Source organism: Phocoena phocoena, chromosome 11, assembly GCF_963924675.1.
Source record: "Phocoena phocoena chromosome 11, mPhoPho1.1, whole genome shotgun sequence".
NCBI classification, from domain to species: Eukaryota; Metazoa; Chordata; class Mammalia; order Artiodactyla; family Phocoenidae; genus Phocoena; species Phocoena phocoena.
Genome location: NC_089229.1, coordinates 84,999,557 through 85,020,081, shown reverse-complemented (window position 1 = coordinate 85,020,081; position 20,525 = coordinate 84,999,557). Strand labels below are relative to the sequence as shown.

At 36.3% G+C, this 20,525-nt stretch overlaps 1 protein-coding gene across 1 annotated transcript; it reads left to right on the top strand.

The window, feature by feature from the left end:
• The first annotated feature begins 4,348 nt into the window (after positions 1-4,348).
• Positions 4,349-20,297, top strand: CMAS (cytidine monophosphate N-acetylneuraminic acid synthetase). The gene is made up of 8 exons (XM_065887392.1): positions 4,349-4,686; positions 11,191-11,333; positions 11,493-11,648; positions 13,377-13,510; positions 15,250-15,344; positions 15,720-15,891; positions 16,656-16,809; positions 19,700-20,297. Exons 1-8 carry the CDS (start codon positions 4,427-4,429, stop codon positions 19,888-19,890), a joined length of 1,305 nt encoding a protein of 434 aa, XP_065743464.1. The 5' UTR covers positions 4,349-4,426; the 3' UTR covers positions 19,891-20,297.
• The last annotated feature ends 228 nt before the right edge of the window (positions 20,298-20,525 follow it).

Here is a 20,525-nt window from a genome sequence, read left to right as displayed (position 1 = left end):
TTTAGCAGTAAGTTTAAAGACTTTATAATGATACAAACAACAAAAAAAGAATATAGAATTGTGTGTGTGTGTATATATGTATATATATACATACACATATACATATGTATATACATATATATAGTACTTAAAACTCAGTAAATATGTATATACATATATATATAGCACTTACAACTCAGTAAATATGTATATACATATATATATAGTACTTACAAATCAGTAAAAAATATATATGTATATACATATATATATATACACATATATGTAGTACTTACAACTCAGGAAAAATCTATGTGTTAAAAAACCAATAAGAAAATCTTAGCTTAGCTCCAGAGAGAGAAATAGGTCTGTGGTGCTCTAGCAACTGTATCCAGGACTTTCATTTTCATGGGCACATGTAAGACACCCTTGAGAACTCCCAGAAATACTCAAGGAAAGGGGGTTTTCTCCAGAGCTGGGATTCGTGCATCACCAGAGACTGACTGATCCTTAGATTCAGATGTTGGTGTGGCTTCAATCCTACCCTCTTGTTGGTGAGAGTCACCAACATTACAAAATTATAATGGTCAGGCCAAAGATCCTGCCACCACTCTTATCTCCCTCTTTCTCTCACACCCCTCATCTGGCTTGTCAGCAAATCCTATTAGCTATACTTCTAAGATACATCCAGAAATTGAGCACTTTCTAGCACCTTCGATGTATTTCCAGGGGCCAGCAAAGCACCTAACACACAGTAGTCATGCGATAATGATTTGTTGAAAGAATGAAGTGAATTGTGTCCTATCCCTGCTCTTTGTAACTTCCTTGACAAGGCTTGGCTCCTAATACCTTTATGTGCTGTAATCTGGCCCACATGTTCCCCTCTATTCTCATCTTTTGCCATGAACCCACAAGTATCATATGCTCTAATTATAGTGACCGACTTCAAGTTTCCCAGTTTCTCTTTGGAAAGCTATTTCATTCTTCTGTTCCTTCCCCAAGGTTGTTCCTTCAGCAGAGAAGATTCTTGTACTTGAACAGTATTGCAAGAGTCATCTCAGCCAACAAACATCTCACTCTAACCTAAATACTTCTGCCCCATTCTTGCCCACCCCAGAACACACATTTCTATCAAAGCACAAACGACACTCTACTGATGTTTGCCTGTCTCCCCATCAGAATGCTAAGCTCTGGGTCTAGGCCATCTTGCTTTGGCTTTCCTGAAGTGTCACACAAGGCCTGGCTTGTGGAATGCAATAAATGCGAGCAAATCAATGAATGAAAGGACTCCTCTGTGTATTGAGTGTGTTCATATACAGGATCATAAAATAAGAGGTCATACAAAGATTTATTCTCTCACTATGAATACAAATGAATTATTCTTTGGCAGCAATACTTCACACACATCTTTAAAGAAAGGATGAGTCCGAATATTTGTTTTGAGAGCAGTTTATTTTTAACTCCTTCAGAGTAACCCAAAGACAAGCTAACATTTCCTCTTCCTGGCACAGTTATTGTCTCTCTCTTTTTTTCAAACTTTTACTTACTGTGATATGAACATGTAACATGAGATCTGCCATCTTAAATTTTAAGTGTGCGATACATTATTGTTGACAATAGGTACAATGTTGTACAGCAAATCTCTAGAGTTTATCCATCTTGTTTACCGGAAACTTTATGCCCATTGATGACACAGAAGAAAAATATATTAAATGAGTATATTCTGATTTCATTGAAAAAAAAATTATCAAACTTCCATGTGTCATATATTGAGTTAGATGAATCACCTTCCACTTTTTCTAACCTTTCCCCTGCCTCTCTCTCTTTCTTTCTCAGGACTGGGACAGCCAGTTGTCAAGTCTAATCAAAACTGTACTGTAAAAATACAAAGAATACAAGATGCTTTATTATTGTAAGACTGCAACCATATAAAAAAGTATGCGTGGCAGTATACCACTTTATGGTTCGTTTGGGGGAGAGAGTTTTCAACAGCTAAAAGTATGATTCTTGGTTTGTTTGTTTTGTTTTTGGGTTCTTATAGTCGTTTTGTATGGAGTTGGTTTAATTTTTTGCTATTCCTGGGCATTTAACACATAATATGAATGCCCAATTCAGCCAGGATATGGACGTACAGTTTCTTTTAAATAAATGAGTTTACGGTAATGTTGGAGAGTGAAAAAAAAAAAGAAAAAAGTATGTGTGGGCAGAGACTGGAAAAGTAACATCAGATGCAGTTCACTGCCATTTACTAAGCAGATACTGTGACCCACATATTGTTCTGGATGTGATTACAAAGAAGGAACAGTCCCTCTCCTGGAGGAGTCCATAGTCACAGCTTTTACGCAAATTGCTATAATCTCCTTTGATAAGCAACAGTGGTGCCACTTGCTGTGTCCCCAGCTCGGAGGACACCAGTGCCAGAGAAGTTAAACTATTCAGATGTCAGTGGCCCACTAGGGTTTGTGGGCCCCTAGGGAATTACTGTGGAGAATGGTAACTATCTTATTAGTGGGAACTAAGATTGCTATTGGTGTGGAAAGGAGAAAAGAAGTTTTGGTGTGTAAAAAGCAGTAGATGTCCTCCTTACATGGTTACCAAAAAATCAGTGTTGCTCTCACTCAAGCAAAATAACTGTGAAGGTCCCAGTCAATGAGCCAGTACGTTGGGGGCAAAGTGGTCACTTGGCCTGGAGTGCTGGGATGGTTCTTGGGGCCTGCCCACCTTCCTCAGGCACTGCACTGATGTCTGTTTACAGCCACACTACCCCACATCCAGTACCTTCTCCCAGAACCAGTCCCAGTAAGGGCTGAGCTACTTCACAGGCAAACAGATGAGACGTGAATTTTCCAGTGTCTGTCCAGGACCCAAAACACGAAAGGCTTACTCTGTCTCCTTCAGAAAGAGCCAAGATCTGAGAAGCACAAAGGCTTTCTGTCACGTCTTGAGAAGAAGAGGCAGTACTACTACCTTTCATTCGTTCTGGATGTACTAGCCTTTACCCAGGACAGACAAGGAGACTCTCTACTTCCAGATACAGGCTTGCAAAACTGGTAGAAAACAAAATGCATGCTAGGTAGGAGATTCCTTCCTAAAAAACCACCCCAAAACAGAGATTTATGTATGCACGTGTGTGCGTGTGTGTGTACGCACGCACCTTTGAACCTCTTGGCTGGATTAAGAGGTTTCAGTGATGCCATCGGGGCTCTTTCTCTCTTTTCCCTGCATGTCTTGGCCCTGTTTTCTTCTGTGTGAACATCAGCCTCCCAGCCAATTTCAGAACAGAAACTCCCTCCACCCCCCTTCCCTCATCCTGCCCTCAGGATTCAGGTTTACAGGGTCCTTAGCACCCAAATATTCAGCAAGAAAAAGATCCTTTCTTTCCCAGAGTCTCTGGAAAGGACGCCAAGAGGCTCTGCTTGGTCATATGCCTGTTCCTAGACCACAACTGTGTTCAGGAAGCTGAGGTACTCAGATTGATCAGCTTGGGTCACACACCCACTGCTACTCTGCTGAGGATTTGCGTGAAACGCAAACCAGGTAAGAGAGGTGACAATTGCTGAAAGGAAAAGGTTTTCAGAAGTCCAAAAACAAGAAAACTAACAGGTGTCTACTACACTTAGAAGGGAATAGACAAGGTTGACTTCCAAGTTTTTCCACCAGACGGATGGTGATATTTGATAGAAAAGGCAGACAGATATGTTGAAAGGTTAACTAAACCTATTGTGGTGATCATTTCCCAATACATACAAATATTGAATCATTACATTGTACACCTGAAACTAACATGTTATATGTCAGTTACACCTCAATTAAAAAAAAAAAAAGAAAGAAAAAGAAAATGCAGAGGTAGAAGCAGTTTGAGCTTCTCCTCACATGGTTACCAAAAATACAGGGGTGCTCTGGGAGGATTGTTTTTAAAATGTTGAATTTAAGGTGCTTGGAGGACATTCGAATGAGGTCACCTCTTGGAAACAATGAGTCAGAAGCACAGCAGAAAGACGGACGTTTAAAATATAAATTTTAAAATATAAAATTGTTTAGTGTTGGGTGCACCAGGGTGTGCCGTGGAAAACCCACCACAATTCCTAAATGGAGAAGTTCTTCAGCAGAAGATCGGTAACCTGTGTTGCCTATTTTATTAATCTCCATACAATATCAAGCCCCCTGGAAGCTACACTTCCTTCAAGGCATTTCTGGCTTTTCCGTGCCGGGCTTGGACTTGGGGGTCGCCCGGGCAGAGCCTACTGGGCCTCCGGGACCCTGCGAGCGACCCGCGGACTACAATTCCCGGCGTGCCCCGCGAGGGCGCGGGGACGTGGCGGTGGGCGGGGCCGGGAACAGCCACCCCCGCTAGCGGTCGGGCGGGGAGGTCGGGCGGCGCCGAGCTGAGGTGGCGAGACAAGAGCTCCCGGATGTGGAGAAGCTGGGGAGAAGGCGTGGGAGGAAGATGGACTCGGTGGAGAAGGGGGCCGCCACCTCCGTCTCCAACCCGCGGGGCCGGCCCTCCCGGGGTCGGCCGCCAAAGCTGCAGCGCAACTCCCGCGGGGGCCAGGGCCGAGGTGTGGAGAAGCCCCCGCACCTGGCGGCCCTAATCCTGGCCCGCGGCGGCAGCAAGGGCATCCCCCTGAAGAACATTAAGCACCTGGCGGGGGTCCCGCTCATTGGCTGGGTCCTGCGTGCGGCCCTGGACTCGGGGGTCTTCCAGAGGTGCGCATGTGCGAGAGTGGGCGGTGCGGCCTGGGCGGGGGTCGTGAGGGGGAGCCGGGCCGCCGGAGGGGCAGGGGCTCCGGGGGGCAATCGCCCCCGGAAGGGGTGTGCAAGATCCGGGGTGTCTGGGCCCCGGCTGGCAGCCGGGGGAGGAGGGGCTCCAGCTTCTTACTTGTTCCGTAGCTGCTAATAGCCATGAACTTGGGACCGTTCCTGTCTCCGCCCTTGAGAATAACATCCGTAAAGGGAGAGATTTCCTCTTCTCTACTGTTTGCGCTGCCCGGGTTGACCTCGCAGGGTAAAGGAAAGGAGTCCACCCTTGTGAAACGTCTGCGATAATCTGTGAACTCCTTTAGGCAGTGGCCGTTGGCTTTCCCCTGTTGCCCGGCGTCTGATACCCACCTGGTGCTGATCGATTAAGGAGGCATCGGGTTCGTGAATGGAGTGGGCTGTCAAGGCTTTTCTCATTTCAAGCTCAGCTTGGAGATCCTTTCCTGACCTTTGGAAAATACTCTAAGCTATCTGCCTGTGAGTCAGCACAATCTAGACAGCTCCCCACATTTGTATGTAGGTGCGAGAGTGGAAAACCGCACCGCTGGACTGTTTGATGAAATGCTTATAAATGGTTTGATCATACCTTTGGAACCTCGTTTGTCCTAAGGACAGTTTTAATTGTACATCATTTAGAGACATGGCCATATGCCGTATTGGCCAGGAGTTACAAGCTTATGTCATTCATAAAAGAAGGGAGATAGAATTCTGTGCCAAGAATGAACTTACACATGGTAATTTCAACCTAATTATGCTTGAATTTGTTACCGTGGAAAGTAAATTATTTTCACCTTTTTGATGTTTGGGTTTTGGTTTTTAAAGAGATGGCTGTTTTAGGAGCATATTAATTACCTACATTAATATATGGATAAATGATTTTCACTTAACTGTTCTTGTTTACAAAGGAGGTACCAAAAAAGTATACATTTACTAATTTTCTTAATGTTTTTATCCAAAGGAAGTCCTGGGTGGTGCAAGGTAAATAAGAGCTGGCACACAGAATATAACAGTAATGTAACAGGAAGTGTGCAAAGGAGTGATAAAGAAAGACTGGGGGATTTCGTTCAGTTCAGTAAACACTGAACCCTAATTTCTGCCATACACATCCAAGGGAACAGCAAGATGTGTGTGACATGGTTCTTTCCGTGTTAAGCTCACAGACTTTTGGACATTTTTACCTCCTTACAAAGGGTACACACTGGGAAAAAAAAAAAAGGACCGAGAGAAGGTGCATCCAGTTAGTAGTGATGTAGTAAAATCCTATTTTTGTGACATAAACTAGAGAGGAATATCACATTCATAATAGATTGAGAACAGAATGCATTTACAACTCCAGTTGCATATGTCAAGAAACCCCTTTCAAACTGGCTAAACAAAAAAAGGTAGGGCTTGTTTGAGATACAGATTCAAGGGCAAAAATGATTCATTCATTCAGCAAACATTTATTGACTACCTACTATGTGACAGGCACTATTATGTGTCCTTAACCAAGGGTTATAGCAGTAGGGTCCATCCCTAGGCTGGTGGAGCTTGCATTATAATAGGGAGAAGACAGTTAATATATAAACAGTGTATACTGTACCAGGTGATAATACATATCTTTAAGAAAAAGAAAGTAAGGGGATAGTGCACTTGGTCACCATAATCCTCTATTTCTTGATTCCTCTAGATAGGATCTCCCCTTATGGTATGGGGGTAGTTTTGCTGAGAACGGCAGAACTTTCCACACATAACAAACAACTCCATCCAAACGTCTGTGTTCAACCAAACTCTGTCATGGTTTCTAGCAGCTTAAGGCCTTGTTCTTAGGATGATCCCAGCCCCCGAAAATGCGTGCTCAGTGCTGCCGGGAGAATTTACCTATGCTCTTCTGGCAGATAGCCCCTGGAGGCCCTCTTAAAACAGTTAATTTAGAAAGCTTGCAGTTATACATCCCTCTCTGCCCTTTGAGTTCTAATCTACCACCCAGAAGGGGTAGATTTGAATTTAATTGACTTATTCTGAAGCTGCAGTCAGTTTGGAGCAGCCTTCCTGCTTCTCCCCTTCTGCCTCCTTCAACAAATATGTACCCTATGAAGGAATTGGGGAAACCTGTAGCTTGCCTGATTTGTGTTTTTCAGGCCTGGAGATTATTTTGTTCAAAATCATTTTGACGTAATTGAGTTTCTGGCCTGCTTAGAATCAAAGCTAACGATACTTTCAAGGTTGCTAACTTTGCCCACTAACTTGGAGAGTTAACAGTCAAGAAAAATGCTGAGATAATATTTTCATTTAGTAAAAAGCTATTGTTTGAGCTGAATTTTTAAAAGCTTGGTTTCAACAGTGGTTGAGTGCTGTGTAAGTGAATCTCAGAGTAAATTGATTTTTTAAAATGTTGCCTAACGTGAAAGATAAACGTAAGTTTTGGTTTCATTTCTAGGGTGTGGATTTATGATTAATGAAGGGCCATGCTATGTTGTCCTTGAAATGGCAGCTTATGATTTGAAGTTTCTGTCGTAGGGATCATGGCTGATACTCCTGTTCATCCTGTTAGATGTAGTATGACTTCATCTGAGGCTAAAGCCATTGACGTTGAACTTTGACATTTCCTTTATACTTGATTTTAAACTTAAAGCCATTGGCGTTGAACTTTGACATTTCCTTTATACTTGATTTTAAACTTAAAGCCATTGACGTTGAACTTTGACATTTCCTTTATACTTGATTTTAAATTTAAAGCCATTGGCGTTGAACTTTGACATTTACTTTATACTTGATTTTAAATTTTATTAGCCCTGTTTGTTCATTTGCTCATTCTTTCTCTTTTGCCCTGCCTCATCTGATGCCCCTAAGCCAAGGGAGAATGATTGACTGACTTAGTCCTTCTAATAAGTGATGATCGTTGTATTTTAAGTGTACCTATAAGATGCTGTTTTCATATTCATAATGCCATTGCCTTACATAATACATACAAATTAGACATTTGGACCTTTGAAGGTCTGAAAGCAAAACTTCAGTTTTCCTTCCAACAGAGTCAGTGTGAGGATTAAATGAGACAGTGTAGCTGTTCCTTTATTGCCATTCCTATTTTATTATTTTCAATAGCTAACACTTATTAAACGTTTATTCTGTATTGTGGTTTATGTTGAATTCTCATAACAATCATATTAGGTAATTACTACTATTATTACCTCTGTTTACTGAAAATTGAGGCTTAGGGAGATTTGACCTAAAGTCATATAGCTAGCTTGTGGTAGAGCCGGGATTTGAAGCCCTTCCTTCAGAGTCCATGCTCTTAACCATCTACTGTTTCTTTCATTCAACAAATTGAGCACCTGTTATGTAGCAGGCACTATAAAAATACCTTGTAAAAAGTAAAGCATTGTAGAAAGGTTAGTTATTGCTTCCTGACCTCTCGCTGTCTCTACCAGTCTGCTGAGAGTTTCTCAAGAAAATGGATTATATATCCCAGTGTCCAGAGTAGGGCCTGAAACAGAATAGGCAGTCAGGAATCATTTCATGAATGAAGGAATGAATGAATAATAAAAGGGAGGAAAGATGAAACACAGGCAAACCTCTTCCCAACCTCTGTTATTTCTTATTTACTGTTTAGCATTTCCAAAAGATCACTGAATCCTGAGGTGTTGAATGTTTATTACAGTAAAGATCAGGATAATAAAATGGCTTCAGTAATTTATTTCAATTAGTGATGGAAACCAGATGTCAAAAAACTCATCTCTTTCTTTTACTGTTTACGTTTTTACTGTGTTACCATCACCACCCTCCTTTTATCCTCTTTTAAAAATTCACTACATTTTTGTTGGTACTTCACTTTGTTATATAACTTTGTGACACTTTCCAGTGAAAAACTTATCCCAAAATTATTTCAGATTTTGAGATGGAGGAAAATGAGGGCTCCTATGTTGTGCCTTGTGCAGAATGACATGAGTAGGTATGACACACTTGACTCCTAGCCAATGGCTCATCTTGTTTACTAGGTTTCCTCTGAAAAAAAAATTGGGGGCACTATGGGGGTTTATTGACTTTATCTCTATTAAATCATCTGCCAATAGTAAAGGCAATAAATGAAATTAAATTCATAAATGAAAGCCAGAGATGTTAGGAATTTTTCTTTAGTTTCTCTCTTTTCACTCTTGACAATTGAGCATAGACGTTTGAAACATGCAGGTTCTCATTCATTCAGTAGATACTGAATGAAAGGGGTAAAGAAATAGAGTTGACCCTTGAACAATGTGGGGTCAGGGTGTCAACTCCCCACCCGGGGCAGTCAAAAATCCCAGATTAGCTTTTGATCCACCAAAACTTAACTACTAATAGCCTACTGTTCACTAAAGCCTTACCAGTAACATAAACACATTATGTTTTTTAAATTTAATTGATTTTTTTAATTGAAAGATTCTTTAAATTCTGTAGTGCTTTACAATTTTCAAAAGTTTCACACATGATTTTATGTAATCCCATAATAACCCTTTTTTTTCCCCTACCCCTATATTGGCCCTCCCCCTTTCCCTCTCCCCATGAGTAACCATGAGTTTTCTATATCTGAAACACATTATGTTTTATTTAGTTTTATTTTGTTTATGTTTTATTTTTTATTATTGATTAACACATTTTATAATATATATGTGTTGTATAGTATATTACAATAAAGTAAGCTAGAGAAAAGAAAATCGTAAGGAAGACAAAATACATTTACAGTACTGCACTATATCGTAAGTTTACTTTGTTTACAAGATGAATCACCTGTCAGTATCAATATTGTCATATGATACAAAACACTGTAGATGTTACACATATTACTAACACTGAACATCAAAAATGAAAAGATAATGTGAAAAAGAAATTCATATTTATTTACAGGTCTAATGATTCGGGCATTGATAACAAAGAAGCAACAGTGTGATTGCTTTATGGTAGCCTGTGGTAATCAGTGTGATTGCTTCATGGTAGCCTAGCCTATACACTAATGAATGAATCATAAAATTTTTATGGCATACAGTATTACAGTCATATTCATAATACAGTGTCAGAAACATTGTTCCATTTTTTAAAAAAACCACTTACCTGTGATGATGGGCAGAGTTAAAAAACAGAAAAGTAAAACATTATTAACTTTATATTAAATATCACTCATGTCTGTGTAAGGATAGACTATTATCTACATATGTTTTATGCGTTCATGGCATACCTTTTTTTTTTTTTGCGTTTTTGTGGTATTATACTTAGTCATCTTGGCTGGTTTAATTACATCGTTGTTGTTTATTTTTTGGCCATGCCTCGCAGCATGTGCGATCTTAGTTCCCCAACCAGGGATCGAAACCACTCCCCCTGCATTGGAAGCACGGAGTCGTAACCACTGGACCGCCAGGGAAGTCCCACCTAACTTTTTCTTATTTTTTCCAATATTACTAGGCTACACAGTTTGCAATTTTTTTCAAATTTTAGCAGACCTTCTAAAATGTTTCCAGTACATTTACTGAAAAATATTCACACAGTTCAAACCAGTGCTGTTCAAGGGTCAACTGTATGTGCATATACCAAAGAAGTCATTCAGATTTGTGTAATGTCACTATAAAAACATTGTGGCTAGAGTTAATACTCACATCTTCTGTTTCTAGCAGTGGGGATTTGTAAAGGTCAAGGAAACAATTCAGTACAGACTAGTACACGCCCCCAAATAATGTTTTATATTTTACTCTTACTCGTCATCTTATAAAGTCCAAATGGTCAACGCTGTAAGCTGTGGTTAATAGAGCTGTTCAACTAAGCTCTCCTGAGCCAATCAAGTCATGTTCTCCACATCTTTAATTGTTATCGGTGGCTTTACCCACTTGATTCTATGTTCAGATATTTATATACCCATTGTTAATTGGCAAAAAAAGAGTTGGCTTGTCTGATTGTTTTGGGCATTTAGTCTCTACTAAGCTTGAAACTCTTTCAGTGTCGTGGTTTGGCTAAGCCAAATCCATTTTTTTCTTAGCAAGTATATTAAATACACAATATTTTGGATTTTGATGGGGAATGAGAAGCAGTATCTTCTTTATTTTCTTTAGATTTGAACTTCTTGTGTTACTAGTGTCTTTAATATACCAGTAGCTTCAAAAAGACCAATTATCATTTTTTTCTGATTTTATAAAACTATATCTAGGGCTATGTAAATAATATGTATATAAATAATATGTTATATATAATATAAATATTTATATATGTAAATATAAATATAACATCTAGGACCACGTTTTTGATTCAGACATTTTAAAATGTGGTTTACGTAGAAAATACTTTATTTTTCTTTAAATTTTATATTACTTTCTATCTGTAACATTATTTTGCTGGTACAAGAAGTATTCTAACAGTATGTAAGCTGTATTTTTGGGGTTGCAGAGCTCCTTTTTATCTTTAATGATTTTTTTTTTTAGTGATTTGGCTTTTTATTTCTTAATATCTGTACAGTGTTTGGGTTTCAACAGACCATGATGAGATTGAGAATGTGGCCAAACAGTTTGGTGCACAAGTTCATCGAAGAAGTTCTGAAGCTTCAAAAGACAGTTCTACCTCACTAGACGCCATCATAGAGTTTCTTAATTACCACAATGGTATGAGTTTGACTAATAGTTTATTCAACATTTTACATGATTTCCAACTTGCCTATCATTTCACAAGACTTGTTTTAACATTTGAATTTAGATCTTAGTATTACTTGCTTGCAAAGAACTTTATTTTGATGTTCTTTTCATTTGTTTTGTCTTCTTAAGAGGTTGACATTGTAGGAAATATTCAAGCTACTTCTCCATGTTTACATCCTACTGATCTTCAGAAAGTTGCAGAAATGATTCGAGAAGAAGGATATGATTCTGTTTTCTCTGTTGTGAGACGCCATCAGTTTCGATGGGGTGAAATTCAGAAAGGAGGTAATCTGTTGTATCAATCTTTATTTTAGCTCATTTTATGGAGAATTAATTTTTCATATGTAAATATTCTTTAGGAGTGGGGAGAGTAAAAAGGGAGCAGTAAAATAGAACATGGGATTCTTAACTCTAGTAGGTAATAACATTTATAATGTGTTCTAAATCTTGTGATTATTGAGGCAAAACAATGATACCAAATTATTACTTTTTACAAAGGATTATTTTAACCCTCTATTTGTATTTTGAGGAAGACATGTCATTTTTCTAGAGCAAATACTTTTATGTTGTTCTAGACTTGTTTGATAAACTCCGTATAAATCACAGAATTGTGGGAATAGAAATCTTCCACCGAAAAGTTTTGGAGAACCTCAAGAATGAATTTGTGGAATTGCTTCCCAAAGTTTGTAACTTCTCGTGCAAAAAGAGTTCCATAACGTTTAGCTAGAGCCTGATTTCTAGCCAGATAAAGTAGCAAAATCTGCAATAAAGAATAGAATCACCAACAAATAGGTAAATGTAACATACTTGAAGAAAGGCAGTGTGATTACTCTTCAATGCCCTGACATGTGTTGAATGTAGGAAAGCTGGTCTTTAACCTATGTTTGACTTAAAGGAGAGGGGAAGATGCAGTGAAAATGGAGAAGGTCCACAAAAGAGCAATTAAGATAAGAAGATAAAGTTATAGACAGAAAATGATGATTTTTCAGCCTCTAAATATGAATGCTGTCAAAATCAATGCAGTATATCAATGACTAAATTTATTGATTTCATTCAATAAGCATTTATTGTCTTCTCTGTAGCAAGTTCTACATTAAGTTTTATGTATATAATATTTTGAACTTATTCACTAAATATCAGAAATAAGATATAGGAAGGATTAAAGCTTGTAAAACACATTTTTGAACAAATCAAGGAAGCTCAGTGTTAAAATGAATATTGAGCTTTATATGATATGTGATTAAAGTTTAAAAAGTTCAAAAAGTATCCATACACATCCACAAACACAAATTTGGCAAAAATTTAGTGGAAAGCCAAGGGAATTCCTATATACCAATACTGAAGGCTTCATTTATTATATCATGTTATAATCATTAATGTTGGTATTGCTCAGCCTTCATTATTATCAACAATAATAAGTAAACATTATTTATTTATTGTTATGTATATTTTATATTAGTATTTTTTTAACTACTAGTAAGAATGTATCATACATTATATAAGCAGTTCTATCAATATGAAAGTTTCAATAATTTAGTGGGGAAGTATTCATTTTTCTGTAATAATTCCATGAGAGTAATTTCTCAACCACATTAGATAAATAACACATACATTGTATTTCTATAGAAGCTCATAGTGAGCAGTAGATTTAAAGGGCTCAAATATTGAACTATGGGTACTTTATAACAAATTCACTTCTTTTGAAACTATTTTAAGGTTGCCTTTATGTCCTCCCAAAGCATTATATTTGTATAAATAGTTTAAAACTTTAATTGCTCAGAATTTCTCTGTAAGATACCTTATTTTTCTCTTATTATTGTTATTGAAAAGCAAAGATAAATCATCAGAATTATTAGAGGTTTTGTTTCTTTAAAAAATCTTTTAAATTGTTTATTTAGATACAGAAATATTCTACCTTCTGAGTTCATTTTTATTTGCTTTTTAAAAAAATTACTGAATGAACATTTTCAGTGTTCAAAGCACCTGGGACTTACTGTAGCTTTTTGCTTTTAGTTCGTGAAATGACTGAGCCTCTGAATTTGAATCCAGCTAAACGACCTCGTCGACAAGACTGGGATGGAGAATTATATGAAAATGGCTCGTTTTATTTTGCTAAAAGACATTTGATAGAGATGGGTTACTTACAGGTTTGTGCCCTCATTTTGCAAAAACCTTTCAAACCCTTTTATCTATATACTTTGAGTTCTAAGAAAGAAGTATGGCACATAAAGGAAAGTATTAACCCCTAGGGGAAAAGCAGTAACTGACAAGATTTATTATCTGAGGCATTTATCCTGCACACTTACCCCAAAATGATCTTTGGGGTTCATTCAGTGAATATGGGATTCTGCTACAGTTGTAACATTAAGATTAGAAATGAAACAAGTATTGAATGTTCTATATGTGTCCTGGTATTCATGTTATTTCATTCAAAACTCTGTTTTTAATCCATAGTTGTATTACTGTCAAGTTGTGGTTGTACAGTTGAATAACCTGTACTACTTTGAAAAGAGACAAAAAACACAACAGTATAGTAGAGGTGAAAGAGCACCAACCTGGGCATCAGGAAAACTGGAATATATTGTAGTAAAATCTCTATAACTATTTAACCTTGAATATATCATTTTATCTGTTCTGAGTCTTAATGCTCTCATTTTACAATAAGGGAGTTGGATGTCTCTCTCATCTTTAGAGCCTGTGTGGTTACGTTACATCATATACTATTTGTTCATTTTGGTTATAGCTATACTTTATTCAGCATTTACTATGGACCCAGGACTATATGAAATACTACACAGGTTATCTTATATAACGGAATAAAATGGATGTTCCTAGTTCTGTTTCAGAGGAGGAAATGGCAGCTCTGAAAAATGAAGCAATTGTCTCAAAGCAAAAACAAGTTGTGAATGGCACTGTTAGGATTTGGATTCAGGTCCTATGTTACTCAAAAAATAGCATTTAAGAACCCCCGAACTCCATTCTTTATAGTAAAAATTCTAATGTGACTCATTCTCTAAGGGGAAGGAATTTTTCCAATCTTCTGGTCAGTAGGCGAACTGTAGACTGGCTGTTCAGTTAAGTTTGAGTATTCAGGAAAATTAGATTTGACATCTATAGATACCACCCTCCATAAGCTCTTTGCTAAGGGGGAATGTGATTTGACCATTTCCTAAAGTGTGGAGAAAAGTAGGTTTCTCACTGTAGCAAGATTTGTAAAGAGACTGACAATTCTGAAAAATGAAAATTTCTAGTGATTGATATTGACCTTCAAATGATTACAATCAGGAAAGGCCTCACTCCTCTTGCCCCATACCCCAGGATCATGACACTGTTCCTACCTTTACCCACATGTGACCCAGACAATTATTGTCCACTCCCATCTGTAGCTCAGGGATCTAAGGCAGTTCTGTACAGTAGATACTACAGTTCCTTTTCCTACCCAATCTTACCCCTATTGCAAATAGGAACAGAAGTTCCAAAAACATTTATACTACTGCTTTTGGATGATGATGGGAGAGACTACCAGAACAAAGGGGATACAATTAGGGATTCCCAGAAAATTCCTTGTGGTCAGAATACTGGAGGATGCATATTATTTCTGCTCTGTTTCAGTCTTTAAAATCTATTTAAAGAAAAATGGGAACTTGCACTGTGTAAATAGAATTTGAAGAATGTCAAGGTTGTTTGTTTTATGTGGTTTGAATATATGGAAAACAATAAGCTCTCCCCTCCAAAAAAAATTATTTGTTGTGTGTCTGGTATTACTGGCTTATTCATTTTTCTTAGTACTATAGAAGTGGATTCATTGTTCTGTATTGTAATAAACTTTTTGATATGTGTGAATGCATGTTGACAACAGTCCTCATGGCACCTGTGCTATCTTTAGGGTGGGAAAATGGCGTACTACGAGATGCGAGCCGAGCACAGTGTGGACATAGATGTGGACATTGACTGGCCTATTGCAGAACAAAGAGTTTTAAGGTGAAAACAAGATTGTATAGCCTTTGCACTAGACCACAATGAATGATTTTTAGTAGATACATTTAAATTCACTTGTGGACAACTGATTTTTGATCCTCCAATCTTAGGATCTTTTGTAATTATTTTGCTTATGTAAGGAAGACATATACATAAAATATGCCTATAGATGGCTTATTCAGTAACTTGAGAAGCACATAATCTGGTTAGACCACACTTAAAATCCTTGCACTGTAAGTTGAAGTGTATGTGTGAGGTTACTTGGAAAGGTAATGTTTGAGTAATTAAATGGAAACGGGTTATCAAGTTTACTGGTGTTAGCCAGATGAGAGATTAGTATCACACTAAAATTCAAAAGTCTCTTTTGGTTTCTTTTAGATTTGGCTATTTTGGCAAAGAGAAGCTGAAGGAGATAAAACTTTTCGTTTGCAATATTGATGGATGTCTAACCAATGGCCACATTTATGTATCAGGAGACCAAAAAGAAATAATATCTTATGATGTAAAAGATGCTATTGGGATAAGTTTATTAAAGAAAAGTGGTATTGAGGTACGTGCCCCCTGAACATAGCAGTGCTTTTTAAGATTGTGATTTAAGGTCAAGGAACATGTGAGGGAAATAAGAGATTTACGTTTTTAGTATTATCAATTAAAATATCTGAAATTTAGCTTTCACATGCCTAGAAAATTGTGCTATTTACTTTTAGATGAGTAGAATTAGTAATTTGTCTATCAATAAATAATATTTATTTATTTAATGAGTATGATAGTAGGTGCTATCTAGTATTTCTGATAGGATCTTGCAACCAGAAAGATTTCACAGAAAATAGGTGTCAGCATTGGGAAAAAAGCAAATCTCAGGTGGATTTTTTAAATGTAGCTTATTCTTATGATTGAAAATTTTAATTCAAAATAACAATACTTATGTGTATTTTCAAAAATGAAGTTTAAGATGATTTCTTAGAATTCACTAGAAATCTTAAATACATGTTTCTGAGCAGCATGAGAGACAAGTTAGACTTTCCTCTGAATAAACTGAATTATTGGAGAATCTTAGATTGTTATCAGACAATGTATATTTTATTTTTTACCTGTAGATAGAATCCTTTCCACTGTAGAAAACAGTCTTTCACCTTTATTGGACTACTAGCAATCAAATGTGTTAAAGCTTCATCATTTTAAAATAAATTAGTTGATTTTACTTAATTAGTCCTTCAGACTACTCACTCGTGATTTGTATTATTTAAAAGGTGTTATTTTATTATGAGAGATTTCTGTTTTCTCATTTTGCCCTTTTTTTTTTTTTTTCTTAAGGTGAGGTTAATCTCAGAAAGGGCCTGTTCAAAGCAGACTCTCTCTTCCTTAAAACTGGATTGCAAAATGGAAGTCAGTGTACCAGACAAGCTTGCAGTTGTAGATGAATGGAGAAAAGAAATGGGCCTGTGCTGGAAAGAAGTGGCATATCTTGGTTGGTATCCTTCTATTCAGCCATAATAATGGATTGAAGATTTCTGATATATAGGAAGTACATTCTGAATATATTTTGCTATTATTAAAATGTACATAGATTTGACTCCCCAGATTCCATTTCCAGGAAAGAAATTGAACAAATATGCCAATAATGGAGGGAAAAAAAGAACCCACCTAAATATCCTGCAAAAATAGATTTATGCAACCATTAAAAACAATGCTGTAATATGTATTCCTTGACATGGTCACATGTCACAAGTTTTTCACTTTAGCATTAAGCAAGTATATTAATCAGGTGTCTCCTCTATGCATACTTGGAACTGGTTGCTGGGACTTATTGCTTACAGGGTTTACAGTCTAATGATGTCAACATTTTTGAATATCAGTAATGAAAAGTTATTAAAATACATAATAACTATAAACCGTGTATGAGATAAATATTTACAAGAACAATATGGGCCTCAAAAGAAGAAGCACAGGGATGCTTTGGGAGCATGTGATCTGGGGACTTCAGGAATAGCCTTTGAATCACATGTGAAGATTCAGTGGAGAAAAATACTATAGAACCTTTGATAGAAAATGATCCAGTTTTTGTAAGAAGAAAACAATTTTAATGGAACATATAACAAATCCCAGCTGTACTTACTATTACCTGTGCAACCTTAAGCAGCTTCTCTAAGCCTTAGTTGTCCTACTTATAGTATAAACACAAATCAAACTTCATAAGGCTACTGGGGAAGAAATTGAAGATAATATAAAATCCTTAAAATAGTGTATGCATTTAGTAATAAGTGTATATCATTTATATAAGTAAAACTGTAAAATATATATGCCAAGGTGTAGTGATTATCCATAAATAATAATAATTAGCCTAATTTTGATTTTTTTTGCCTTCGTTTATTTTTTTTAAAAGTTTCTACCAAGAATATGCATTACTCATATCACATAAGGAAAAAAGTATAAAAAGTAGAGGTTAGAAAATCAAGAAAATAGAGAATAAACTCCAAATTTTTATTTTAAAAATCAGAGCAGTATTTTGTATCAGCTACATAAATGTATAAAAGTGTATTCCTTTAAAATGTTGACACTTTTTTTTCTTCCAATTTTATTGAGATATAACTGACTTACAGCACTGTATAAGTTTAAGGTCTACAGCACAGTGATTTAACTTACATCATGCAGTGATTATCACAGTAAATTTAGTGAATATCCATCATCTCATATAGATACATATGAGATAATAAAAATATGTTTTCCCTGCGATGAGAACTCTTAAGATTAATCTCTTAACATACTGCTTTAATGAGTATAGCTTTTGAAAACAGGGAACATGATTCCTTCAGCTCTGTTCTTCTTTCTCAAGATTGGTTTGGCTATTTGGGGTCTTCTGTTTCCATGCAAATTTTAGTTTTATTCTAGTTCTGCGAAAAATGCCTTTGGTATTTTGGTAGAGGGATTGCATTGAATCTGTAGATTGCCTTTGGTGTAGTTATGATCATTTTAACAACATTAATTCTTCTAATCCATGAGCACAGTATATCTTTCCATCTGTTTGTGTCATCTTCAGTTTGTTTTGTCAGTGTCTTAAAGAGTTTTCTGAGTGCAGGTCTTTTACCTCCTTAGATTTATTCCTCGGTATTTTATTCTTTTTGATGAAATACTAAATGGGATTGTTTTCTTAATTTCTCATTCTGAGAGTTCATTATTAGTATATATAGAAACACAATAGACTTCTATGTATTAATTTTGTATCCTGCAACTTTACTGAATTCATTTATTAGTTCTAATAAACACTTTTATAAATAAAATTTAATAAAGTTTAGTTTCAGGGGTGGGTTATGCAAAGAAATACTTTAATTTTTATCATCTTTCATTGAAAACAATTCAAATTTCAATACATTTAATAATAAAAGAAAAAATTTCAGTCAATAAATGTAGAACAGATTTAAAACAAACACTCTTAACCAACATTTATTAGTAGTATTTGGTCTGTATTATAGTAATAGTTATATGCAGAATGGTGAATGTTAGATCCTGGGAGCTTCTGAAATTCATCCTACCAAAAAAATAAAATAAAATAAGAGGGGGAGGTGGAGAAACTAATAAGCAAGGCAGGGAGAGAAAGGATGTAGTTATGTCAATGTGATGGTAATTTTTCAACAAGCAGCATACAAATCAGAGAGAACTGTTAGAGACTTAAGATGTATAGCAACAAAATGCACTATGTGGACCTTTTTTGGTTTCTGATTCAAATAAATCAACTTTTTATAGTTGATTTACAGACAATTTTGAGACAGCTGAGGATATTTGAGCATATACTAGGTTATTAGATGATATTAAGGAATTAGTGTTGATTTTGTTGGTTGGATGATCTTATGTCAGTTTCTTAAAAATATATGTATTATAGACAGATGGCAAAGAGTTTATGGGTAAAGTATGTTTTCTGGGAATTCCTTCTTCTCCCTTTCCTCCAAAACACTTGGGGGGTAGGGAATGGACAAGAATATTGATAAATAATGCAAAACATTAATAATTACTCTACATAAATTTGGGATTCTTGCATGTTTGAAATTTTCCTTAGTAAACAGTTTAAATAATTACAGTTTATATTAGATTTCTAGTCATTGTAATATGCATGGCAAGCAGAAAGTATACTCCATTCTCCTCTAATTGATAAGCGTTTATTATGAATTACTTAGGAAAAACCCTAGACCTTAAGTATTTATTATACTTGGAAATGCTTTTATTTTTGTTCCATCTAATCTGTAGTATTCTAATATACAGTGTCTGAAGTTGCCAGAATTACTTACTGATTGCTGTTTGCATTATTTAGGAAGAAAATTCCTTCTCTCTTTAAATATTCAACCAGTGTTTCTTTAACTTGATAGGAAATGAAGTGTCTGATGAGGAGTGCTTGAAGAAAGCGGGCCTCAGTGGCGTTCCTGCTGATGCCTGTGCCGCTGCCCAGAAGGCTGTTGGATATATTTGCAAAAGCTATGGTGGCCGTGGTGCCCTCCGAGAGTTTGCAGAGCACGTTTTCCTACTAATGGAAAAGGTTATTAATTCATGCCAAAAATAGAAATTAGTGTTATGTTGGAAAAGAAAGTATACAGCCTTCTTCAGCCACTTTTCTTTTATTTTTGATTAAGTACAATTCCATGCTGTAATGTTAACAGAGAGTGTGATTTGATTCGTGATATATCTTAATATCTTTTAAAGCAGAGTCTTCTCAAACTGTCACTCCAAAACCTTCTATGAAATAACTGTGCTGTACTTTTCTCTTTATGCAGGATCATTATTTAGAGATTGATCACAGTCTCTCTCAGATTTTTAGTAAATGCAAGGAACATCATCAAAATTGACTTTGTATTGTATCCTGTAAAATTGTGTGTTTGTGTGCTTTTAATGATGCTGAAACTTTATTTATTTTGGGACAGTTTGTCTGGTAAGACATGCCCTTCTATTAATAAAATTACATTTCACAAACTTGATGAAAACTGTCTTGTTGCTATAGAAGAGATTTACCAAACACTGCCTTATTTCCTTTAAACACTGACCATGCAAGTCAGCGTGAGAAACAAGCCACTAAATACCAGCTGTAGAGCATCCGATTGTACTTCATATATGGATACACACAGCACGTAAATACAAATACAGATGTCTGAAGAAATTCATGTATTGTGAAGGTTGTATATTGGTTTGTAGTAAGTCGTT